Below are 27447 nucleotides of genomic sequence, written 5' to 3'. Positions count from 1 at the left end.
TATCAAATTGCAACCCCCCTCCCCCAAGATCAGGTGGAGGGGTCCTCAGGGTAGATCAAAAATACGCAGGGGGTCCAGGACCCCAATAAGGTTGAGAACCACTGCTTTAGTCGACTGGTTAACGTTGTCGGCTGTGGTGTGGGAGACACGGGTTCGCGTCCCGGCTGTGGCGGTTCCCGCGGCTGCCCCCTGAATTCTCTCCATTGTTAACCAGTCGACTAAAGGGTCCGACCCGTCATCGGAAGCGCGTGCGCCCAGAAGCGTGAGACAGCTGATTACTGCCCCCATCAAGTGCACGGAGAAGTCCTCGATGTGCGGGCGGGGTAGCGGTCTGGCGTCGTGGCATTGTTGAGGCGGCGGTAATCACCACATGGGCGCCAGCCATCGTTAGCCTTCGTGACCTATGCAGGGGGGAGGCCCAAGGACTGTCGGAGCGGCGCACGATGCCGAGGCGCTCCATGTTGGCAAACTCCTCCTTGGCGATGGCGAGCTTGACTGGGTCGAGGCGCCGTGCACGGGCGTAGACTGGGGGGCCCGTGGTGGTGATGCAGTGTTCCACTCCACGCTTGGTGACTGCTGATGAGAAGATGGGCGTTGTCAGGTCCGGAAACTCAGCGAGCAGACGCTGAAATCCACCCCCGGTGGCAATCATGTTGGACAAGCCGATGGGACCCGCCTCCCCCAGCGTACATGGGTAGGAGCAGAAAGAGACGGCATCAATCAAGCGGCGGTTTTTAACGTCTACCAACAGCCCATAAGCGCGCAGGAAATCCGCACCCAGGAGGGCAATGGACACCTTCGCCATTACAAAGTCCCAGCCGAACCGCCGACCACCAAAAACCATCTCCACATACCTCGTGCCATAGGTGCGTACAGGGGTGCCGTTAGCAGCATCCATAGCGGGGGGGGGGGGCCGAATCCGCCGGCCATCGCGTCCACTGGTGTCGCAGGCATGATGCTCCGCTGCGCGCCCGAATCAACTAGCAACCGCCGGCCGGAGAGGGTGTCCTGAATAAACAGCAGCCTGCCTTCCTGGCCAATGCTCAGGGCTACTACTGAGCGCCGGCCCTGGCTTTCCCCGCCCTGCTGAAAGTGCATGGTGCACGGCATTGCTTGGCTTTGGTTCCAAACCTAGCATGGTAGATGTACAGTCCCCTGAGTCCTGCTGCCGGGCGGTGGTGGCACAGCGTGGGCAGGCAGCAGAGCGGCCGCACGCTGCTGTCGGCTGGCGAGAGAAATCCTGTCAGCCTCCGCGGCCAACTCCCGAAAGTTGCAGGTGGCGGACAACTTGGAGCTGGCCAAGGCAGCACGGGCGTGCGAGGGGAGCTGATGGGGAACAGCTGGCCGAAAAGGAAGGCGGGGTCGCACGAACCCAGCATACTCAGCATCGTGTCCATTAGCTCCGATGGCTCGCCGTGTCCCAAGCCCTGCAGCGGAAACAACCAGTCCGCCCGCGCCACCTCTGCTGGCTCAGAAGCCTGCAGCAAGTGTCTCTTAATCGTGCCGTACTTATCCGCGGGCGGCGGGGCTTGCAGCAGGCCCAATATCCGGGACGCCGTAGATGTTCCGAGTGCCGCCACGACGTAGTGGTACTTGGTCTCATCCACGGTGATGTTCCGAATCTCGAACTGGGCTTCGATGTGAGCGAGCCATGCTGCCGCAGCCGGTTCCCAGAAGTCGGGCAGTTTGAGCGAGGCGGCGTTAGCCACTGCCGCTGCACTGCTCGCTGCGTTCTCCATGGCTCACGTCGGGGTCACCAATGTGGAGGATGAAAGAAAGGAGACGAGACCACTTCTCCTTTTGAGCACACAGCCGAAGGATCGTTTATTTCCTCCAACTAACTCCAAGTCCGCAGTTCATTATACTCAAAACCTCAGCCTCGTATTCTGTGTAGCTAGGAGCAGTGGGCAGCCGCCGTGCAGCACCCGGGGGCCAATACCCCTTGCTAAGCCCCGCCCACTGTCTTAAAGGGACCGTCTCTGGCCCGCATGGTGAATACTCAACCTGCAAGTAGGTCACTACAGTATGATGTATTGCACCAGCGTCTTACTTTTGGCTAAAAGTGGTAACATAGCTGTGATTCATTCACTCCTAGAGCGAACCTGAAACAGAGAGTGATCTCAGTGTGATCAACACTATGAATCGTCCCATTTGCAAAAAAAAAAAAAAAAACCTCTAACATATCTTGCTATTGAAGACAACACCACAGCAGTAATTTTTATCAAAACTCAGATGACAGCTTTCGTCATCTTAATCGAGAATTTATTAGTTACTTCTTCAAACCTGTCTTCCATGATATAAAATGTACATATTTGGTCATCCCAATGTGTGATACTATAATGCCCCTTCAGAGTGTGATACTATAACGCCCGTTCAGAGTGTAACTCCTGAAGAAAACGTTCAACAGTTTAACATCAACCTTTCTTTTGTATGCCAACTGTGAAATTAAGACATCCAAACAGTCCGCATAAACCCAGAGTAAATGTCTGGAAGGGATTTGTCAGCAGTGTATCTTGCTGGAAAAATCAGGTCTTGCCCTAATATAATAGAAATATTTTACAGCCCCCCCCCCCAAGCCTTTGACAATGTTTCCATTTGAATAAACAAAGGTCACACCAGTTGGGGTCATTGCTGGCAGGTCTTAGTTCGTCACACCTGGTTCCCATTGCATATGCAAATCTTCATCCCGTTCAAGCTGTTATAAACATAGCTGTGTCATTCTTGTCAAATGAAATTGACCCTCCCCGCTGTACAAAGTAACACCATGCTGAGTTTTTATCCCAGCCAACAGTAAACGCAAAAAAGGCTCTCATGCCACTTTAGCTGGGCAACTTCAGGTCATTTGGGCAGTTACTGCCATCAGTAAACACTCCACATCCATATGTCACTATGGATCAGCACCATGTCCGTATTATTTATGCTAAAAAAAATTTTTCAAAAAAATCTTGAATCTTGATACAGACCACACAATCGAAGGATTTCATTGACTGGCGAGAGTATGTTTTGTGCAATAATGTAAAGGCTGTTTGCAAACTTCTGGTGTAGAGCATGAGGCAACATGCACACAGCGCTTAACATCAGTGTACACCTACATTTATCAGCTCAAATTCGACTGTTACGCAACTCTTGAAACTGAAACAAGCCGTGCACATTCATACAAAACTTAAGCATTATTTTCTGTTACCTGCTTAATATTGTCAGTTAATCAGAGATGGGAAAAATTGTTTGAGGAGTCAGTTTTTTTTTTAATTTGGATATACTTTATTAATCCCCGTGGGGCAAATTTTCTCTGCATTTAACCCATCCTAGCTGTGTAGCTAGGAGCAGTGGGCAGCCGCCGTGCAGTACCCGGGGACCAACTCCAGTTCGTCTTGCCCTGCCTTGGTCAGGGGGCACAGACAGGAGTATTAACCCTAACATGCATGTCTTTCTGTTGGTGGGGGAACCAGAGCACCCGGAGAAACCCCACCAGACACAGGGAGAACGTGTAAACTCCACACAGAGGATGACTCCCAAGGTTGGACAACCCTCGGGTTCGAACCCAGGATCTTCTTGCTGAGGCGACAGCACTACCAACTGGGCCACCGTGCCGCCAAGTAGAGTGCATATCCGCTATTTTAACATGCCTTTGTCTGATGCAAAATGTAAAATGTCACTGATAGCCATACCTAATATATTTTATCACGTAACTTGTGTGACTCAGATTTAATCTTTATCAATGAGTTTACTCTTAAGTCATGGTGAGATTTTCCACTGTTGTGCATACTTGTCTCCTGTGTGTTAAGGTGCAGGTGAAATGAGACGGAGGCATCCAGGTGAAATGACAGTCCATTTTATTGTTTCAGAACACAGCAGGCTACAGCAACCAGCTCCTCCCACTAAACCCTCCCCGTTGTAACAGCAGACCAGTAAGATCATTCTTCCACCCACTGCCCGTCATCTACAGCCACACCCATCCAGCTAGGTCAGCTAACCCCCTTTGGAACAGCAGAGACACTTCGGTGTCCAACTTTAAAGCAAGAAAATAGCTCAATATTTGGACCATTATTTCCAATTCATGTTTTTTTTTTTTTTATACAAAAGCTACACAATGATACACTTGAGCATCAGAATACAATTCAACTGATTAACTTTTTAGTGTTTGGACACCATTTAAAATGTGATCAAATTCTTTACTTGGATGGAGCATTACCACTAGAAAACTCAACACTACCAGAGAGACTTAAAATACAAGGGACTGCAAAAACAAGAGATGAGTATCATAATTCAGAATAATCATAAAGCAAGCTAGAATCAATCGGTACCATTACAGACTTTAAAGAAAATCGGAATAAAAAGTAAATAAAAAGTTTAAAAAAAGACAAAAGGTTGAATTTCAAAAACCCTTTTGAGATCTAACCGTCGTGTCAGGATTTGAAGTCAGCCCACTGTTGGCCGAGATACCAGAACAGAACCGCACTGCACTTTATTCTAATATGTCCCCATGGAGTTCCCATAGACAGGAAACTCTTGCTTGTTGTCGAGTCTTCTTCAGGCACTTTCTGAAACCCCGCCTCCTCCATATGGGCGAATCACAATGCAGGTTCATCCAGATCACATGATACAGCTGAGCAGAGGAGGGATTGAGAATGAAAGGGAGAAACAAGGATGAGGGAAGAGAAGGAAGAAAAAAACAACAAAGGAGAAATTGGCTTTAGTGTTGGGCCACACACACAGATAAAAAAAACTAATAAGATCACACACAAACCACAACACTCCATTCCAATTAAGTAGCGGTCACAGCATGCAGCAGCCAGGGTAAATCCATCCCTCCCAGTGTATCCAGTCAGTAAGACCCTCTCATGTCTCAAGTGCTCCATTATATTCCTTCTCATACATCTGATCCAAGAGATGGAATGACTTTCATCTTACCTAGTAGAAAGTGTAGTGTAATGTTGGTCATCTTCTTGGTATTTACAGGTCAGTATCAAACCAAGCCAGTTGGTTGGAGTCACCAGGCGGCAGGCCGTCTATCAGGTCCTGGGTGTGGCCCAGGTCAGGCAGCCCCTCTACAGGGGGGTAGTCCTGGCCAGGGTGGTGACCCCCAGCCAGATCATGGTCCATCATGGGCTCCATACCCATTGAGTCCCCTCCATAACCTCCTGAATGGAAGGAACGGTAGCTAGGGTCTGGGATAGCAGGGGAGAGGTGAAGGGAGGCAAGGGGAAGCAGAGCAGTTTGTTAGAAAGCATGTTAACAACCCAAGCGGTCACACAGTAGTATGGATCATTCCAACTTAACACTTCACAGCAAAACATTACAACCTCCTTTCCATCCTCCAGTAGTGGACCACAACCTCACTATGAACACACTTTGTCCAAAAGTGAGAGAAAGCAATCTTTTCCAACTCTGCCTTGGTTATTAATCTTGGCCTAAATCCACAGCTCTGTTACAACATGCAGGTGACAGGCCGTCTACAGAGTTGATTGTTCCCACAGAAACATGTCTTGTGGCCTGAAGCAACAGCCAAGTTGCTCCTTTTACATTAATACCAGTTGAATGTGCCGGAGGAAATGGAGAGCAGAGCAAACCAAAATGAACCAACAAACCTCTTCCCTTATGACCCACTTTATTCTAAGGTCAGCATACATTGGTAACACTGAAACTATAAAATGATAAATTTTGCCAACTATCAGTAATAACTGTTTTTTTTTAGCCACTCAGAGTCATCAAATGGCAATAACCAGGCCACAGTCAATCCCCATAACCGTTTGAAGAATACATGTACTGCTATACAGCCTCAATAAATGTCCTGACTATCACAACCTCAGCAGGGATGAGGATTGGTTAATTCCCCATGCACTAGTCTGTAGAAATTGTATCTAGTTGTATACCAACTTATTAAGGGGTAGTGGGAGGTGGTTCAACTCTTTGGTTTGGAAAAGCTCAACAGGCCAGGATAATGTCACCACAAGAGGCCAGAACTGACAGGGTGGTGATTTTTAGTGGCACGCTTTAGCTACCTGGTATGACAATCTTAAAATGTTCATGGGTTGTAGCTCAACAATTCTGGCTCCTTGTGACATTATCCCGTTTGTGTTTGTCCTGTGAGCCTACTAGCCAGGCAGCGGTGGAAACTTACCTTCCTGTCTATAGCCCAGAGGCTCTCCCTGAGCCCCAATGTCCAAGCCCAGCTCTCCAGTCTGAAAATGAAAATGGAGACATGAGCAAGAAGTGATTGAAACAAATCATGTCGGGCTATTGTACCAGTCAATATTTTTGACGGCTCATGAGTAATATGAAAGTGCAACACTATAAACTCAGACTGACCTTTAGGTCTATTTGGACTATGCATCTACGAGTATAAAACAAGGGGAGTCTAATCAAAAGAAGTGAAAATGAACAGATGCAAGGGAGGTTTTGTACACACATGCTGAGGATGGGGACGATACTAAAATCGAGTGCATGAGTGGGAGTGCCTCTATGTATATACCTCATTCCAGGCCATGGGTTCTGTTCTGAAGAGAGAGCTGGTGAGTTCTACAGAAAGACGTTTTTTGTAGTCCTGGGGCTTGTCCTCTGACATACGGAACAACACTGCTGCAGCATAGGTAGCTGGAAAGACAGACAATAATAAATAAGTGAAAAAGTTTTGTATTAAAATGTGACTACAAGGAAAACAGTTGATACAGCCTTTACTCTGATAATGGCAATGACAGTTATGTGGCCTACATGGGCATCACTGAATTCACCATAATCGCTGTAAATAACTTAAATGCCTGTAAATGCCCTTCTGAGAAACAGTGGCTCTTAAACAAAAGCTCATGTTATCTCAAAGGTTTTCCAAGTGCCTGTGTAACAGACTTTGATCAGCATTTGTGAAGAATTGTTGGAATGCCTATGTGACCATTAAATTGTTTGGATGGAACAAGCCATTAGTTTAAATGATAGATGGCGGTAGGTAAGGGAGCTGTGTGTTTGCGTATACTTACCCACTCCCTCATTGCGGCTGTGCAGCAGCTCTGTGAGTGGGGCTGTGGCGCCTTCAGCCTCAATAGCTTCAGCTGCCTCCTTATCCTGAGCCAGCTCACACAGAACACCGGCTGCTACACGCTGGATGTTCTCAATGGGAGAATACAACAGCTAGAGAACAAAACAAACACAGGAGGTTAGGATATGTATCACGACTCACAAAATCTTATTGCTGAACGTTGTCTGCAAGTAATACAACAAACAGAAAGAGGAGCAAGTCACACTACAGCCTTTGTAGATGCCATTATTATAAACAGGGGAGGTTTGTTTTTTTTGTAATTTTACTGAGAGTACCCAACACTTTTATAAACATAACCATCAACTATCAATTTTCTCTCTACCCAAGTGAAATGAACTCCAGCCAAGACTATTCCCCAATGTATCAATAGCTTTTGAGAATCTAATGAATCTAATTCAAAGGAGGATGAGTACCACATCCAGGTAGATTGTGGCGTTTACTTTGAAAATCATCTATTAGAATCAAGTATATAGAGCATTACCTATTTTACCTGTAATGGTTCACAGAAATTAGATAAATCTAATCTGTGGGCTCCTCTGATAAAAATCAAATATGATAATCTTGTGTTAAATGTTTGGCTCTTTTCTTAACAACGCTACTGAAAGGCAATAATAACTTCTTACAACCCCAGGTGAAACCTTTGTCAAGAGGGGACTTAAGACAGCAGTAGATCCACTTAATGAGAGTAGCAGAGAACATAGGCAAAAGAATTAAAATATGCAGTGAAGGAAAAAAAGCAGTGTCAAGGCTTAGCCAAAGTTTAAAATAAAGGAAAAGGAAGCCATAGGACAGGAAGACAAAATGACCACCTTAATTGTGTGCAAGGGTAAAAATAATGAAAAAAGAGACATTAGGTAAAAGCTTCTTTTTTTTTTTTTACCTGTACAAAGAGTGGAATGGTGTTGAGTCCTCTGATGACTATTCTGTTGTGAACATCTCTGGCCAGGATGTGAAGTGCTCCTGTGCAGCCCTCCACGATCTCCTCCATGCGAACACCCTCCTAATGATAGAGTTAGTCAGTTGTAATGTGAGCACCAGGTGGAAAGCTCCTACACCTTGCTATATTGACGTAACTGGACAAGGTGGAACTATGACATGTTGGCCCTTGTCTACCAAAACGTACCAGCGTGTCTGTTTGTGCGTGTATGCGTGTAGGGTTATAGGTCAAGAGGTGTGAGCTTGTTCTTACCACAAACTGTTGCTGTGTACCACCCATGCTTGTGCGTCTCTGTGTGTCTTGATGTGCTCTGACCAGGAGCTGTACCAATCTGGGGATGGCACCCTGCTCTCTCAGTGGGGCATGGTTGGCCGGGCAAAGCGCCAAGTTTCGGATCAAACCCACCGTAGCCTGATAGATGGGACAGAGGGCTCAAATTAAAGACATTAACACTCAACATTTAAATTTGAAATTAGTGGCATCCGATTAAAGGCTACAGATGAAAATAACATTTTTTTCCAAACACCAGTGCACTTACAGTAATTTAAATGTGAACTTTCCCTGTGAAACAAAATACTACTCTTAAGACGCATGATTTACAAAACACAAACTCATATGAGAATTCAAATTACATTAGTAAAAACTCTGTTACAGTTAAGGTACATCTAGGTTTTTGTTGGTTTGGCACAACTGAACAAGACAGGATAACTAAGCTTTTTATTTCCACATTTTCACATCCCTGGAAATTATCAAGCTCATTTGCTACATTTTAGGACTTTTGATACTTTTTTTGATATTCAGGCTTATCCAGCAGTATGGGAATGGTTTCTTGGGTGTGACAGAACATTCTCTCAGGGCCATGCAGAAATTAACTACTACTGCGGATTAAAAGGGTACCACTATCTTGATTATTCAGAAATAAATGATGCAAATTTGGACTAGTTTGTTTAGCTTAAAAATGGGGCCTAGCAAAGCTGATGTTCAATGGAAACAAAAGATCACCCACCAAAAAGTGTGGCAGGATTAAGAGACTTACCCCCCTCGGTCAAATATAATGACAATAATAATAATGCATTTTATCTAAAGGCGCCTTTCATAACACTCAAGGACACTTTACATCAAATACAATGAACAACAAAGCAGTAAAAAACACGAGTGCAATCAACAATCAATAAGCAATAGAGCATACATCAGCAAGGACTTAAAACAAGAAGAAGATGATGCAGTTCATGCTGTTAAATTTCCCCATCGGGAACGAGTGGAGGTTAGAGGAATGTTCACATTTCTTAGCGTTAACTTTGACAATAGGCCAGTATGAGGGTGGGTGCATACCTTAATAAGTGGCCAATGTGAAGGTGGATGCAGTAATTTGACCACCACTGGTAGGCCATAGTGAAGTCTGACAGCATTCTGAGCCATCTCAGCATCCTGGTGACGAGATGTGAGGTGACGCAGCGCACAAATGGCTGGTTCAGTGATGTCCTCTCTGTCTCCGGCACGGAGTACTGTGCGAACCAAGGCCTCAATACCTCCAACCTAGACGTGCGTGGATGGTTTGACAGATGGATACATGATTAACTACTGTTTTTAATCATCATTAATTTTTAAATAGAAGCAAAAAGTAAATAGGAAAATGTTTTCCTTTAAGACAGGTAAGCTTTTAAGTTTCATGCCAGTACCCAGACAAATATTTAATTAGAAATGTATTACAGCCAACAATTTTCTTCTTATGAAATGTTTTTAAATATCCTTCTGAGCAACTACCCATGAACACACTAACCTGGCAGACCATCATCTTGTTCTTATAGTTGTTACAGGTCAGATTAGACAAAATGCCGGCAGCACAGGTCACCACATTGATGTCATCACTGCCAAGCAGCTGGACCAAAGTTCCTAAGAGTCCTTCCATACCCTCCTAAAAGAAATAAATAAAAAAGGGGACAATTAAGAAAGGACAAGTAGTTATCCAGGTTCCCTTGGTCTATGCCAAGGAGGGTCTCTTTTTGAGTTTGTGGTGATGCAGCTGAAAAGCAGTCTTCCCTTTTGGATAAGCTGAGGACAATTCTCATGCTGATCAAAAGGATGCTGGGACATGCTCTCCACCCTCACCTGTTTGGTGGCAGCATCTGACAGGTTCCTGAGAGTCCAGAGACAATTCTGGACCAATCTCTGACTTGGGTCTGTTAGGTGGAGTCCCAATGCCTGCATACCTCCTGCAAGGAACACATACAAAAAGCATTAAGAGAGGAAAAAGAATATTCAATGTATGTGGAAAATGTTTAATAATAATCTGAATTTCTTGTTGTTTGACAAATCTCTGAAGAGGAAAAATTATGGGTACATAAAACATAAGCAATGGCAGGAGGTCCAAATATTTTGTATGCCCAGAATAAAGGGGTTGTGTTTGGGATGTACCAGTATTTGGACCACAACAAACACCTGTGGATTGCATATTTTGAAGAGTACTGTTCATATGCTGAAGTAAAGCCTAAAATGTCCGTAGAGTTAAGAGATCCAACATACCAGCCTCTACGATGGCAGGCTTGTTGCTGGAGCAGACAGACAAAACTTTGAGAACTCTACTGGTAGTCCACAAGAGCTTCTCATAGGTGTAAGTCCTCATAATGTTGACCAAGGCCTGAGGCCCTCCACTGGCCAAGATTATCAACTAGAAAGGGGGGGGGGGATTAAAAGGGGGGGGGTTAAGTGTGTTTAAGTCTTAAAGCTCATCAAGGCCTTAGGGCTGAAAGTATCAGATGGTAATCGTTGCCAAAACACCAACTGTGTTCTGACTTTTGACTATAGATACCAAAGACACCATAGTTACCAAATGTTAACCATAGATAACTGCACAAAATTTACAGTGGAATTAAACTGAAACAAAGATGGTATGAAAACAGCTTAACCACCAAGGCTACATGATACTAAACAGGAAACAGCATGCGTCTATAATCTCGCAATGTTTGGGACAATTACATGACTTTGATGATCTGTTAGGAGGGCAGAGTAATATGGTAACATCCATCTCAAACATGCCCTACTGGTTTCAATACCCAGACCCCTCTGTCAGCCTCCCTCATTCTATTTCTTCACCCCCAATTCTCACCTTGCTCTCTTGGTTTCCATAAGCCAGTATTTGGAGACAGTCAGTAGTGATGGCCAAGAACTTGACATTGGTCTTATTGAGCAGAGCCACCATTTTCTGGAGCCCCCCTGCTAAACGGACAGCCATCTTGGCCCCTTCTTGGTGCAGCAGCAGATTGTGGAGGGTGGTGATGGCATAGAACAGAACAGAATCCACTGGCGAACTATAAAATCCACACATACAGAATATAAATAGGGTTGTATATTCTAGGAGCCAGAGTATACAGTTAGAGCTAGATGTTAAGTTCAGAAGACTACTAATCATTTCCCCTCTCCATATCCTTTCCCACATTCACAGGTCTGTGCAGTTAACAGCCAAAACTTTTGGCACATTTCAATCGTAGCATGCACTAGGCTTCTGCTCAAGAGATTTGACAGCACATTAATTGTCATTCATTTATTTTGTTTGCTGTGTGGCCATTTCTGACGCTGAATAATGACAATTTATCTCACTTAAGGGTGTCCGCCACACATTGTCAATGCATATTATGGTTAATCAAACCCTTCCCCCTTGTGTGATTAGGCCAGTGTTCCAAATACTCCACTGCATTGACCCACAGTATAACCTGGAGATGAGAGATACTTTCTTTTCTGGTGCAGGGCTGGAGAATTGTTGAATTGCAGAAAACAAAATAGTGGAAGACAAAAATGAAATTATTAGAACAGCTATTTTTGATCAAGGGCAGCGGGAATGTTTTGTGTCTGTAGATTACTTAACTGAAAAAGACTTAGAGCTGGAGGTCTTGTGATAACTGAGCAATGTGAAGAACTCAACTAGAGTACAAAGAAGCCTCATTTGTCAGACATTTTGCATCTGCTAGGAAGCATCTCATCTCTTCGACACAACTCCTTCCCTCTTTCCCTGAGGAAAATCGCTCTCATGCTCTGCTTCACTTCATGTCCATTCATCTATACATCAATTCACATATCACTGGCTACCTGTTGGTGCCCACATAAAGTTTTAAACCTTGATGCTGGAGTTTCAGGCAGTTTAAGGAACTGCACTGACTAACCTGCAAACCATTTAGGCATGTACACTCCTGCTCACCCTCCTCATTGTACCGTTCGTAGGCTACTATCTGTTCCCTTTACCAAAGTGACAAAACTTTTCATTCACCTGGTGGAACAAACTCCTAGTCTCCTTCAGAACTACTGACTCACTTACTTCAAGGCCTAAAAACATTCCTCTTCCAGGCCTACCTAAATCCTTCTATGATCTCTGGGGAAAAATTTCGATTAATATGAATCGGCACTTGGCTTTTATTATTGTGCCCGTACTTAATTAAAGCTGAAATTCGTGATTTTTCCTCATTGATAAGTTATTTTATCTATTTCAAATTTGATTAGGATGTGGCGTTTCTGTTAGCCAGGCAATCAATATTAAAGTATAGCAGTGTTCTGATATAGTTCAATGTAAGAGGAAGCAAGAAATGTACCTATTGCAACTGATTTTCTGACTACAAAGTAGAGCAGCTATTGTCGCTTGTGTGCTGTCAGCTCAGCAGTAGCACTTCCCACCCTTGTAAAAATGGGATTCTAAGACCGAAGCTAATGCATTACAAATTTCATCAAACTTGTCTTAACAGATGAACTGCCACATCTACATCATATTTCAGCGATTCTTCCTGCTGGAGTCGTTTCTAATACATACGTTTGCCGCTGCACCAATGTTCTTGCAACCCAGTCCAAAAATTTCAACAGCGATATACGTACACTGCAGAGTGTCTCCAACCATGGTAAAGACATCAGTTAGTATGGTATTATATAACTTGACTGCATGGTCCAGATGGATAACATTTATCATTAATGGAGAAAAATTAGCCAATTTCAGCTTTAAAATACCATTGGTGTCTACTATTGAGCCCTTTTCTTCTACTTGCACATGACAGCATAATTTGGCCCATGTCTTACTTGTAGCAATGTACATCTTTGTACTTTGATTTTCCTCCTCCTCACTTGTTGATTCATGGTCTAAAGAAAACCTAAACTATATACGCTTGACCTGACATGCCGTCTTGGCTATGATATGCTCTCTGTGCTATGACTACTATGTAGTTCTTGCTGATGCTGGTTAGTAACGTTCTAATTTATCGGTTAATTGCTGACCCTCTTGTGTATCGCTCTGGATAACTGTCTATTGAATAAGTAAATGTAAATGTGTAAATGGAACATCCCCTTCTTGCTTACCCCAGCATCTTAACTAGGGCTGGTATTCCTCCAGACTTGAAGATGGCCAGTAGTCCCTCTCTGTGATGTGACAAGTTGTGCAGTGTCCCTGCAGTGCAACGAGCCGTTTCCACATCGTTTGTGTTTTGCATGGTCCGGACAATTGCAGACACCATCTGAGGGGAGCGCATGATGGCATGGCGGGAAGCCTCTTTCTTTGACAGCTGGTGGACCATCACCGCTGCCTTGTTCACTACAACCTGGGAGAGGGTAAAGTAGAGAGAATGACATCGCACATAGTGGTGAACTATCTACCCTGGGGGTTTCAAGGGGCTGAATTGCCATCACAAATTTCTTTTGCGCCACAATTTTCAACCGTCAGTAATTAATGACGAGTCATAAGTAGTTGGTCACTGTAGTTTAGTGTCAGGCATATTAACTATTTAAGTTCTATGAAAGGCATTCATATTTCCATACAACACTACGAGCCCAAGAACACTGTAGCCGTTACACTTCAATGACAGCTGTATTTGAGCAGCAACCATATAGAAACCACAGCAGCACACTTGTGAACCACCACTGTTATTTCATAACAAAGGTCAACACCAGCTGACTTTTAAAGTGTTGGGCCTCTAAAAATGGAGATACAATGGAGGGCACTGATACTTATTTGTAGTCAGCGCTAATACTTAAGAATGGCAACACATATAACGTAATGCTGGTCTTCATTTGGCAGTATGGTATAACATTTATTGTTGGGTCAAATCACATGATCAGAGTCCTCTCTATCTAAAGGCAAAGGACTGTGGGAAAACAAGGCCTCCCCTTGTTACTGCTCCTAGATTGTCATCAAATGAGCAGTTTGACTTTTGACATGGCTCTGGTATGCCCAACCTAGGCTCCCTGCGCCCGCCCCTGGAAACAAAACCTCGGTTTGCTTTACTGCCCAACTGGAAACAACACATAACTTAGCATAGCTACAGTGCTATTAACTTCACTCTTAGATTAACAAAATCTCTATAGAAGCTATACCAGTACAAGACAAACTGATGAAATTATGTGTTTATGATAGAGCCCTACCGAAAATAGATTTTTAAGACTGCCACTGATTTCGATATTTGAGGACAGAAAAATCCAATACTGACCTATCATTTTTTTTCATAGGCACATAACATGAACCAAGATTTTCCCTAGCATTTGTTGTGTAGTTATTTAAGAATCCTCACCAAGATAACATGACATAATGCAGTTTAAAAATAAACTTGTTTTGTTGTCATAAATAGTACTTTGAACAAAAGTACAATAAAATATATGGAAGTTTTGATAAATAAGAGTCAAATGTATAAAATACAAAAAGTTTAAAAAATATCAGATCCATTATAAACTATAGTGCACTACTACTAATGAACATACTATGCATGTGTGTGCCATATGAACATCAAAGAGACACTATAAATTAAAAAAAGCACAAATATATTATTCTTGAGAAAAATACAGGTGAAAATGAACACAACATGCCATCTATAAAATGTTTAACAAATACTTGGCAAATAAACTATATACAGTAAATGCGGTAGTGTCCTGTGAGGTTCAGCAGTAGTAAAGAACATCAATTCCTCAGTCCTCAATGCTTCCAATCCAACAGGGGCAAGTTGCAATATGTGAAGCAAAGCTTCTCTGCATTCTCTTCATAAATTCTGCCTATGGTGCTGAACACCCTCTCACTCGACACAGAAGAGGGTAGACAGGAGAGGTAAAGAGACACTAGATAACTGGCTATGTTAGATACTAGATATGTTAGCTACTTGTTCAGCTCATGTTTATTTACGTGACCCCTTCAATAATTTACAATGAACCGACTAACAGACATGCGAGTCGCAGATATAGTTACCATTGCTTCATTTAGGCAGAATAAATCAAACGCTATAGTTTAACCACACTTTAATGTTAGCAGTCTCGCACTGTCAAACATGGCATTAGCTAGCTTTGTAGGTAACCTAATTTAGCAACGAACAGCATTATAAGCTGCTATAAGCAACGTTGACAGGGAATTTTTAGAAGTGACAAGGGAGAAACGATAGGACCATGGTTTGTTTACTCGCTAGAACTACCAACCTATTTCAAAAAATAAACTTACAATCAAGTTTGTCAACAGCTCAGCCTACACCACTTAACTATCGTAACATTAAATGTAATTTTTGACTGGCAGTACCAGCTTTCATGTTACCGCAGCAAAACCAGGCATGGCTGACATGATTGTTGCTTATTTAGGGCTAAGAGGAGATGTGATGGGGGATATTTATTATTATTATTCTTTAAGTAATGTATTTCACCTAACAATTATCAACTTACCATGAACACAGATGATCGCCGTCATCGGGTACTCTATTTCAAACACGTGTGTTGCCAACAGTGGAGTTACAAAGGTTGGTGCTAGATTGGATCAGCGGGAGGGAAGCTCTGCTCCAATCGAGAAACCAACGTTAGATCCAACTTCCACGTGACGAAAGCATTCGTATGCCTCCAATTGGCTGACCCCAACTTTAACCAATCAGAGGCAGAGTTCACAACAGTGTCACTCCAGCTGATCCAATCTAGCCAGTTGCAAACTATGCAACGACAACACTCAACATGGTTGAAGGCTCATCTTTCGTTTCTTTTTTAACTGTCATTTATCGGCCATTATAAATGCCGATACCGATTTATCTGTAATTAACTCGTGTTGGCCGATAATATCGGCATGCCAACTTATCGGTCGGGCTTTAGTTTTTGTGACTGAATTATGTATCTCCATGAGTACGCTTGACAGTAAGATAAAACAGGCGAGCACCAGCGTCATGCGCTCGACTAATTTCAGGTATGATGACAGCTCACACCGACATCACCCGCTTCTACTGAACTTCTTGCTTTGAAGCTCCACAGACCTCAGATAGGAAACAATTTTGGTATCATCCTACGTGACTACTAGGCAAATAATGCATGTTTGTTGACTGGTCCACTCCTTACCTGGTCCTCATCATTAAGTAGTTTGGTGAGTTCTGGTATGGCTCTGGTGGCCAACTCGGCATCATCTTGATAGTTGATGAGATTGACCACGGCGTGTTTGAGCATCTGTGAGGGCTCTGCCAGCCTCTGAACGTTGGTGGGATGGGCACCATCATACTGGGTGGAGGGGATCTGCATGCCTTCCTCCAGGGTCTCTGGGAACATGGCTGCACGCACGCGTTGAGCACGTGTCATGGCATATTGACCGTCTATGTCTGGAGAATAGGGATTGATGGTCATTTTCAATACAGGGATAGAAGAACAGAAGAAGATACATTTTTGTCAAGTGTACATAGATACAATTAAATTCATTATATGCATTTAACCCAAGACAAGGCTGCAGAAGAGGCTACTAGATGAGGTGAAACTATTGCATGTCAAGTAAGATGTTTTGTATCTTTTCTTTGCATATAACCTCAGTGAGCACTGACCATGTCATTCAGAGTGTCCAAACTGCCTGTGCTTTTACAGAACTTAATGGATTTTAAGCAGGTAACAGTAACATTTGTGCATATTTACACAGTAGTCTTTTCCAGCAGAATCTCTGAATTAAATCCCAAACCACTTTATAGGAGCTGGTGGGCTTACTGGAGTTGACATGAACAGAATGCACCAAGGCTTAGATTCTTGCTGTAGTAATATTTCTCACCTTGTACTTGTTCTTGGGAGAAGTTCTGGTTGAAGCCCTGCTCCCATTCATATAGGACCTGGTTATCAACGTCCTCATCCTCAGGGTTGCCCTTTCCACTCAGGGAAGGCGCAGTAGTGGTGGCCCCAGAATGGATGCCTGAATCCAGGTAGGACTGTTGCTGCCAGTGACTGACGGCTGCCTTGCGGTCTGGCTCCATAGCCATGTCTAGCTCCATCAGATCAGCTGGAGACATTAATGTAAAAAAAAAAAAAAAAAAAAAAAGATTCTAAATGAAAAACACTGAAAAAAGGATCAATAGAAAAAATAAGAAATTTTGTGGGTTTTTTAGAATCTGTCTGTTAGTCATTTTGTATTCTATGAAGGAAAGAATCCCCTTGTATAGCCACTGGAAGGAACTGTGCTGTGCTTTAGCATACAAGTTGTGCCAATGTAATTGATATCAGTGATGAACAGTAAAGCACTATTTAATACAACAAATGGAACACTTTTTGCACCAATAGGTCATATGGGTCCATTCTTTCTTTACCGATTTCCATGTGGAATGGTCAAAGTTTAATGAGAAAGCTTGTGATCAATTGATAAAGGACGTCTTCCGAGTTCTGTGTGATTTTTCCCCCCCACTCACTCCAGGTCTCAACTTGAAATCAATATCAAATTTACTGTGTTGTAATGACTGCATAAATCTACCCAGGGAGAAAAGATGTTGCTGGGCTTCTGCAAAGTAAAAAAAAAAAAAGTAAAAAAAATTGGCTGCAAGTCAATGCAGAGGGTTGTGGGGAAAGACTGTATAGAGCATTGCTGGAGAGCAGAATGGTGAATATAAGGTGTGTGTGTGTGCAGAATAGACTCACCCTGGGAAGCCATGTTCCTTTCTCAAACCACAGCCTGCACAGCTTCCTGATCTGAAAGACACACAAAGGACAGGGCAGTGTCAGTCAACCTGCTCTGCTCACCTCTCCCTTCATCATTCCACCCTCCATTCATTCCTCCAGACAAACATCAGGGATGTGATTAGAACACCAAATGCAGTAGACATTTGGGGCAAATGCAAAAAGAAAAAGAAAAAAAGACTCAAGATGAATGGAAGAGTTTGCTCCAAAGGAAAAGAAAAGGACCCTGAAGTCAGCCAGTGTCTTGCCCCCCACCCCCTTCATTTCTCTCATCACCCCCTCCACATCTCTTCAGTCAGGCATACACATACCAGCAGCGCATACACAAAGCCACCATTAAGTGGAGTAGCTGGCAACTAGTTGGGTGAGGAACAGGGGGGGAGAGGAGAGGAAGGGAGTAATAGGAGGAAAAACTGAGAAGAGAGGAGAGAGGGAGAAGGAGGGAGAGGGGGTAGAAATATTACAGCGCTGGCTTTGAAGCTGAAACCACAACCTCACTCTGCGGGAAAGTAAACACCAACAGTGGCAGGAGAGAGAGAGAGGATTAATTTAGGGGGAAAACTGAAAGAAAAGAGGCAGTTTTAATGGCTGCCCAAGATACAGGGATATGACTGAAACATACGTGTGTGTGTGTGTGTGTGTGTGTGTACAAATATGGATGTAACGGGAAAAAGTAAATTAAACGAAATGCTGCAATCAATTTTATATCTCAAGACTGAGAATTGAGTCAAATGCTTCTTGAAAATACATCTCTTAAAAATGTTTTGCCACCCAATGGACAGGTTAGAGCATGTTATTATCTCCGCCAGGCAGTAGCCAGGAGGGGAATATGCGTTTGGTATGTCTGTTCGCGACAAATCTCGCAAACTACAGGACCTATCAGCCTAAATTCTTTTGTGCACAGTAATGACTGTATGATGAAGAACGTCTCGTGGTTGCAGCGATTCAAAACCTTTGAAAAACATTGGTTCTCGCTATCGCTGCTTCTTCTCTCCATTCACTGGATAGCTCAGTTGACCGACGCTGCTTTCTGTCGTCGCCCATAAATGTTCGTACTACGCCACTGCTCGCTTGGTCATTACTGCAAAACCTCACTTCAGTGAGTCCGCAAGTTGCCACAAGTCAGTTTATACGGAAATCTGCCAGCTGTAGCGGTCACAGTTCTTTGCAATGGCAGTTCAAATAAAAATGGCTGCCACTCTGACCATCCTGCTATGTTGATATGAATATGAATATCCATTCTACTCATTCAATCTCTATGGCACCACCATATAAATTCGACTTACAAACCAAAGCAACTTGTTTTTTTCTTCACAACAACACATTTTTTTATACTCTGGTGCGACTTGTAGTCAAGGAAATATGGTAATTTGGCTTATTCACTTATTCAAAAATACAAATTTCAAGAGTAGGATTAATCACAATCATAGCTGGAAATCATCTCAGTAGCTACAATAAAACATTTCCCATGGCTGAGCTATGTTTTCTTACCGTTATATGGATCAAAGTCAATCAGCAGAGCAGCCATTCACCTTGATTCATTTTATATCATGAAAACCGCAATGGTTAAACACATTTAAAATCTTTTAATAAGGGCTAAGAAATCATGATAGCCTGATCTGTCATTTCATGTCAGACTTGCTCTCTTTCATGCAAGGGTCTACCTAGGAGGCTGCGCATCCACAGACTGACAGGCAAAACGCTTTTATTAGGTAGATTGTTTAGCTTGAACATCACATATTTCCCATTCCATCAACTTGGGCACTGCACATAAGTCTTACAATGGCGGGAAAAACGCTGTTTTTTCTATCTGTGCATGTATATATTGTGTACATCCCTTCTCCCAGTAGGTGAAAAAAGGGGTGGTGAGTCGTCAAGTTCGAACAACTGAGCAGGGGAGATACACATGTCTAGCGGAGATCTGCACTCTACTGAGTGCACTTCTCTAGTATAGATATGAAAAGAGGAATGCAGGGGAGAAATAAGGGCAGCATTGGATGAATTTATACACAATTAACTCAGTGTTGAGACAAGTGACGGATTTCTGTAGTGAACCAACCCAGTGAAGAACAAAACCATTGAAAATTGAGACCTGGGACACACCACTTCACTTATACCGCAGACCCCGTTATAGTCTGCGTCAGCCACTCCGTCCTTTCATTTCTGTTTCATGACCCTTCTCCCACTTTAGCTCATTCTCCCAACAAAGCCCAAGCCCCAACCACTGTGCACCCAGAGGTTGTTTTTTTTTTTTTACAAAGATGGCAGTTTTATACCCAAATGAGAGCAGTTTTAATGACATCAAGTGCCCCCAACTGCACCAGACAAAGCACAGCATATGGTGAACCAAGACATAGAAGAGAAAAAAAAAATCCCAGCGAGACAGCTTGACTGCTGATTTTCTAACCACAACATGTACCTACAGCAAAGTCAAGCGGTTTGATAGAAAATAAGTAAGGCATCATAAAACCAGAGCAGCAGAGATGGCTTAATACCAATTCTGAAATATAATCCAATTCAGCAAGCAGCCACTGTAATTGAAATTTTTGGACCAGTGTACTTCTTCTTTTTATCTTTAACAATTTTAGCCTTTCATCATACAAACATATCAATATAATTATCAGTGTCCCTTACAGTCAATACAAGTTTGACTTGATATAAAGGCCTAGGCTAATAAATCATATAAAAAGCAATGAATACTGTAAAAAAAAATCCATTAAGTGAATGGAAACAGAGTTTCAAAAATTAAATTCCAGGAATCAGAAAATGTTCCTTTTGGATCCCAGAGAAACGAAACGACCGCCATCATTATTTCTCTGATGACCACCAAGAAGGTAAAAGGTGACAGTATTTTCTACTTTACTAAACACTTAACTGCCCTAACTCCTTACGGACCAGACAACAGCCTGATATACTTGTACAAGACGTTCCAGGACTGGCCAACCAAAAATACAGATTAAATCTCAAATTTGATTGGGCATTTGAGTGTGCAGGCCCAGGGGATTTGGAATACCCTACACAAGCTGCTAAGGACGGATAAAATCTGTTATCCCTTCTTAAAACATATCTTACAAAAATCTTTCTATAGAACAAGTCTTACCAAATATTTTACCAATGGCTTTGCTCAGCGTATTCCCTTTCCACATCATTTTAGATTAATAAATGTTGGACACTGTTAAAGCTAAAACCACCAAGATTTACATGCAAACAATTTTCTTTGAAAAAATGCTTCACTGGCATATTTAGGACAACAGCTAATCCATGATTATCAAAATCTTGAATGCCTTTGTATTTTCTTTTTTCAGTGTTACTGTGAGATAGGCCTTTCCAAGGAACACTGACAACAGTTCTTAGCATTTTACTTCTTCACCATAGCAGCTAAATATGGTGGATTAAGGCAAGTAGTGGAGTTTTAAGAAGTGAGGTTTTTTTGAAGAAGACCTCCAGAAACAGATACCACAGCTTCAACAAGCAAAACTCAACCATGTTTTTGATTGGTGGTGGGAAAGATGCTTTCACAACAGCACTGGCTACCATTTAATTTCAAATGGATCTCTGACTAACAGCAGACAAATACCAATGCCGTTTCCATAATGATCCTAAGTGTCAGTAGGTTAAATATGTCAATTATCAGGACTGCAGCTTTAATGAGTCTCTACTTTTACTGCTCTCAAAGTTTCAGAAAGCGTTCTACAAATAAACTTTATCAGACCATTCTGAAAGGAAGAAAAAAATTGCAAGTTCATAAAAAAAAACACACACACACACACACACACACACACAGCCGACACAAATCTTAGAAATACAGGCAGCTAGCAGACAACCTCAACTGGTTCTGACACGACATGACCCAGTAGGAGTCTGAAATCAAATGGTGATCCAAAGTTGTGTTTACATACACACAAGCACCAACTAAACTGAAGCTCTGAATTGCTTCTCTCCTCTTCCTCCCCTGCACCCACACACCGCCCCAGCTCACAGTGCATCATTAAAACACAGTCTTGAGTCAGGCTCCAAAACTGCTGCTTCTAACCACAAACACACCAACCCTCATTCACTGTTCACACGCTATCCTCCCATCTTAGCCCAACATAACCTAGCCTGGTCATAATGGGAGCCATATGCTCATACTAAGTCAGTGTACAAATGAAACATACAATCAATGCATGCTACAAAGCTCCCCCCCCCCCCATTTAAACCAGAAAAATTCTATTTACATCTGGCCTTAGAGACCTCAGGTCAATGAAAACTTTTTTTGATGGATTAACGGGCACAAGCCAGTTTCCAATTCACACAGAAGGCAGGCATAAACTAAGCCCACAGCCAGGGTTCTTGCAGTTTACGAAAAATAAAAATCTTCAGCTAAAGTGCTCACTGATTTTAGGCTAGCAGCCACACCACAAAAATCTCTTAAACTGAAGGTTTCTTTTGAAGCCAGATGTGAAAACCACACGTGTTTAGGTTGTGAAGAAGAAAAAAAGCCACGCCTGGCACACATATAGTAGCCATATATCACTATGCAGCCTTCAGTGAGAGAGCGAGAGACCTGAAACTAGCTGACTAATGACTAAGACACAACAGTCATTAGAGCCATATGGCTGTATTTAGCTATGCGGTATGTGTTCATAGGAGTGGAAATGGTGAGGGAAGCCTCATGCAGCCATACTTAGCTAGGTAACCCAAGTGAGTTTGGTGGCACGGACACACACACCAGGACCAATACCACCACATCGACTGAAAAGAAATGTGAGTCATCTGACCTCCTATATACACTGACAATATTTGATACACAAATAAACCCATTTCTAATATATAAAATTGATATTACTGTTGGGATTTTTTTAGAATGTCTTACTGTTACATGACAGCAGTGATCCAAGTAAATTTCTGGTATGTAAAAAAAACCTTATGTGAATTTAAAAATAAAAGCTAAACCTCTGAGCAAATTAAACATGTCAACACACACACACACACACACACACACACACACACACACACACACGGAAGACAAGGCAAATGTGAACCAGGAAAAGGCAGCATGCCAGTGCAGAGCTGTCTGAAGTCCACAGCTGTACAGAGTATAACCACGGCACCAAAGCCCCAAGCCAGCAGCCACAGTCAAATGACAGGCTTGCTGCTCCTGCTGGGTGAACTGGAATAGTTAGTTACATTTCTCTGCCCCTGGATACACAAAATAATATATGCTGGGATATGCTCATAGCCCTTCCCCCAGAAGTCTGGTCAAAGTTTTTTGTGTGTAAATGATAGATTTGACTGGATGTTCGTGGAAACAATTCAGACAACATAGAATAGGATTTGGGGGGATACAAGTTGAACAAAGTCACCTATCCTCATCATGTAAATACAGTGGACTAATGCCGCCGTGTAGAGGAGACTGATGCTGCAGTAGCCCAATCAAAATCAATCCAGACAGACTATAGGGAAAATATGGACGAACAGCTAATTAGCAAGTAAATGGGAGGGACGGGTTAGCACAATACAGAAGTGTCAATGCTGAGAAACAACATCTTTATACAGAGCAGGAATTTGCTGCAACCACCTCGGGACAAACGAAGTGGATTAACTGGATTCAAACTCCAGCTCATCTGGGGTGGGAGGGCTGGGAGCAAAACAACTAGCAATGCAGCTACACAGTGGCTACTGAAAAGTGACTGCTCTGACCAAAAGTGACTGCTCTGACTAAAACCTATACCTCTCTCTCCTCTACTGCTTTTGATTTACATTGCTTTACGGCAGCATGAGAGGGCCAAGTCTGTATTGAGAGCAATGGTTTTTAAGTAGAATTGCTCATTTGAACTAGAACTGATCTCCCCTGTCCAAAATTTACAGACCATTTTAAGATTATCTAGAGCTGGGCAATATATTGATATTATATCGATATCAGGATAGGAGACTAGATATATCGTCTAGGGTTTTGGATATCGTAATATGGCATAAGTGTCTTTTCCTTGTTTTAAAGGCTGCATTACAGTAAAGCGATGCAATTTTCTGAACTTACCAGACTGTTCTTGCTGTTCTATTTGCCTTTATCCACTTAGTTATTATATAGGCATTACTAATGATTATTTATCAAAAACCTGATTGAGTATGTTTTGTGAAGGTGGTTATAGTCATCCCCACAATATCATCCCAATATCAATATCCAGGTATTTGGTCCAAAAACAGCATGCCATTTGACTTTGTCCACATCAGCCAGCCCTATATGAAACGAATCGATGTCAGGCGTGCCATACCATTCACCTAAAATGCTAACATCGGTGCGAAACCAACATCTTTTTCAGCTTTAAGTCAGCATATGATATGTAATTCTATAGACTCTAACAAAGGTCACAAAGTCTACTAAGATTGTTGCAGCATTAGAGGGGCTTAAACAATGACTGTGTTTACAACAAGGAGAAAGAAAAAAAACTTGTGCAACTATTCATTCAGAATAGAATTTCAAACGAGCCAAGTCTGCCTGAGCTACATGAGCAGTCAACTCCCACTGACTGAATCCCTCGGGTGGGTCTCATGTCAGTACTAGCAACTATGCCCCTATGCATTAACGACCATAACGAGCAGTATTATCGGCACAGGCAGCCAGACACATGCTGCCACAGGCTGCAGTAGTGGCAACATGATGTGCAGGGTCAGCAGCTCACACTGCTGGCTGGCAACAATGAGCTCAACGTCTGCAGCTGCTGCGATGTTCAAGCCTCGCATGCAGCACTGTGGGAGTCAATGGAAGAAAAAACAAACAAACAAATGAAACGGGAGCTCTAGGAAACAGTGTGTAATATACGAGAGGACCCGAGAGTCGACGGGTTAGAAATTAAGCAAATTTTAAGTATTGCGAAAAGCCTATTGTCAGGACGAGACTGGCTCGTTAGCCTGACATTTAACGCTGCTCCATGAAAGGGGGGTTATGTGTCCTCCCCTCCTGCCGACACGTATAACTGAGCCCTCATACTTGGCACGTATCACCGTCTCCTAACACAGTCGACTGTTTCCTTTGCTAAATTTACACTTTTCTAGACACTCCTAACATCCTGTTCCTCTCTCTTGTTGGCTGCTGTGTTTAGTTTTAAGTCCACCACGGGGTTAAAGTTCAACACGGAGCCTCCCGCAGTGCGTTATCGACCAGGCGACGAGTTACGACTAAAACCATTTAAACATTGGCGTATGAAAAAAATACAAGTTTAGAGATTTATTTAACAGTGAGGGAGATTTGACGGTACTCTAAATAATTTAAAATCCGACCATTACTCAAGTCTTGGCTATGTTGGCCCCTAAATCCCTACACCGTTCCGAGTAGTGTTATCTACGTCAATCAAATAAGCATCTCGTGAGCTTCCTGTGAAATCCCCGACCCGATGATCACAACACGGAAACACACACACGCCGTGACATCGTGACCCAACAACCACCATTTCTGATTGGCGGGCTGTACGGCAAAGCAGCGCATCTGAATATTAGTTATCCCGATCGAGTTCACAATCAATATTTAGACTTGTTGGTCACCCTGTTGTCTTCGATACACTTGATCTAGTCCCCGACCACAATAACTTCTTCTTCTTTTTTTGTATTTGCCATGTTTGTGATGCTTGCTACAAGCACAACATCTGGGTCCACTAGAGACGTTAACATCACCGACAAGCTCAGACCGGCCACGTCCGGAGGATGCCTGAAGTGTCCGCTCCAAATACAACACAGTAGTGAAACGCATTAGGCAGCTCCGTATGAAACGCTCCCACACTCAACACGAAATGGGAGTTGGAAGTGAAATGTCTAATCTCAACCATATTACCTCAGCATGGTGAGGGTTTAAAAACAACTGTGTCAACGCAAAAAAAGAAATGCACATAATACAAACACGTTCATCTTCTTGACATTTTGATAGCGTGTGGGGCTTCTTTGTTACTGTTGGCAGGGATTGAGAACAGGCGACAAAGCGCAAAGACTTTCCCGTGGTCAGATGCTGCCGCCGCCCCCCCCCCAAAAAAACACATACAAATAAAATAATTGCTGTAAAAGAGACCAGAGGATGTAAGAAGAGTAGAAACAAGCTTGACAAATTCCATATAGTAACACCAAAAAAAAGCCTTGCGATCAAGAAACCTCTCAAATAACTAGCCCCCAACACACACACGCACACACACACACACCTCCCCTTTCTCCAGCTGCTGGCCCCGACTTTCCTACTCCGACACCACTGACTCGAATTTCACACACTGGCTCCTCCTCGTCTTCCTCCCAAAGCACAGCGGCCAAGAGGAATTTGTCGGTCTTTGTTCAAAAGGACAAGTGGAAGAAAGGAAAGCACAACACAACCTTGTTACCAAACAAAAAAACGCAAAAAGGAAAAATCCAAAACAGAACTGCAAGTCTTAACCCATTTAATCTGCGCTCGGGACTCGGTCCGGCGTTTGTTTAAACGCGGGGTACAACCTACCATTATCAAAAGTCACGTCACGGCATCCGTTTCACAACTTAAGACTTTAACACCACTATTTACATCAAAACAATCCGTTCACGATATCGTTTTGAAAATACAGTTAGCAGGCTCTCCCCCCCCCAAACCAACCCAAACGATCGAACCAGCTGCAACAACAACAACCGAGCAAAAGGCGAAACTCGAGTCAAGACAAACACGAGTCAGAGAAGTGGAATGTGGTCGGCAGCGAGAGCAGCCCGGCGGTAACGCGGACTAACTAGCTGCCAGGTTAGCTGTCGTTAGCCAACACCGCCGTTTCTAACGAGGATACACATGAACGACGGCGTTATTTCTTTCTTTCTAAAAGAAAAATCACACACTGAGGTTTCCGAAGAAACCGAGGGAACAACGCTCAACCCACCAAAACATCCGCTACCAACAGGGAGAATGACACAATATCGTGAACCGAACGACGCAATCACAACTGTCGGTGAAATAGGTACGGCTGGCACAAGCCGGCAGCCGTGGCTTATCCTCAAAATGTTTGCCGTGAACCGGCTAGTTTTCTGGCAGCGGCGGCGGCAGCGGCGGCAGCATCTCCAGCCCACCTCATATACACATACACACACACACATACATAACAACAACGGGGTTCCGTTCCTCGTATACAGTTGGATATGAAAAAGGGGAGAGAATGAGGATAGCCAACAGTTTGAATCTTGAAGCCTACCCTTGTCAAAAAAGTTCAGGTCCGTCCACTCGGAAATCGGATAATAAAGCCAGTACAGGATGGGGGGAAAGTCGGGGAAATGCGCAGACAAGCGTCGGTGTGGAGCTCTCGTCCACTCCCTCAGCAGCCAGTATGTTCTGACTTTGCTGGAATAGGAGAGTCTGGGAATTTAAGATGGCGGCGCCAATTTATAGACCGGAGAACGCCTCCGATGGTCATATATCCTGCCGTACACGGGCATAAAGTAGACACGGAATCACATATAAGTTTCATTTGTTACTTTTCATATCTTGAAATACAAAAGTACCAATCAATAGATGTATATGGGTCTATGGTGAATATGAATTGCGACAATACAATCAGGCTAGCTCAAAACCAATGGCTTCGACGTGCGTATGAATACACTATTGAAAGAGGTT

At 43.2% G+C, this 27447-nt stretch overlaps 1 protein-coding gene across 1 annotated transcript; it reads right to left on the bottom strand.

Moving 5' to 3' along the window:
• Positions 1-3816: 3816 nt before the first annotated feature.
• Positions 3817-27173, bottom strand: ctnnb1 (catenin (cadherin-associated protein), beta 1). The gene is made up of 17 exons (XM_056285564.1): positions 27029-27173; positions 17826-17876; positions 16972-17196; positions 16284-16537; positions 13299-13537; positions 11074-11275; positions 10491-10635; positions 10077-10180; positions 9748-9882; positions 9300-9503; positions 8220-8378; positions 7911-8030; positions 6972-7122; positions 6473-6594; positions 6122-6182; positions 4912-5168; positions 3817-4606 (listed from the first exon to the last, which is right to left on the bottom strand). The coding sequence occupies exons 2-16, from the start codon at positions 17836-17838 to the stop codon at positions 4954-4956; spliced, it is 2349 nt and encodes a 782-aa protein (XP_056141539.1). The 5' UTR covers positions 17839-17876; positions 27029-27173; the 3' UTR covers positions 3817-4606; positions 4912-4953.
• Positions 27174-27447: the final 274 nt, after the last annotated feature.

This window comes from Lampris incognitus, chromosome 9 (assembly GCF_029633865.1).
Source record: "Lampris incognitus isolate fLamInc1 chromosome 9, fLamInc1.hap2, whole genome shotgun sequence".
Taxonomy (NCBI): Eukaryota; Metazoa; Chordata; class Actinopteri; order Lampriformes; family Lampridae; genus Lampris; species Lampris incognitus.
Note: the sequence above shows the minus strand (reverse complement) of the source record. Positions and strands in the feature narration are given on the sequence as shown.

What these genes read in the sequence shown, in the direction of transcription:
- ctnnb1 (XM_056285564.1), bottom strand. An exon ending in GCCCTAGTTAAGATGCTGGG is followed by an intron (nt 11,276 to 13,298) that starts GTAAGCAAGAAG and finishes TGGATTTTATAG; the next exon opens with TTCGCCAGTGGATTCTGTTC. An exon ending in AACCCATGGCCTGGAATGAG is followed by an intron (nt 6,183 to 6,472) that starts GTATATACATAG and finishes TTTCATTTTCAG; the next exon opens with ACTGGAGAGCTGGGCTTGGA.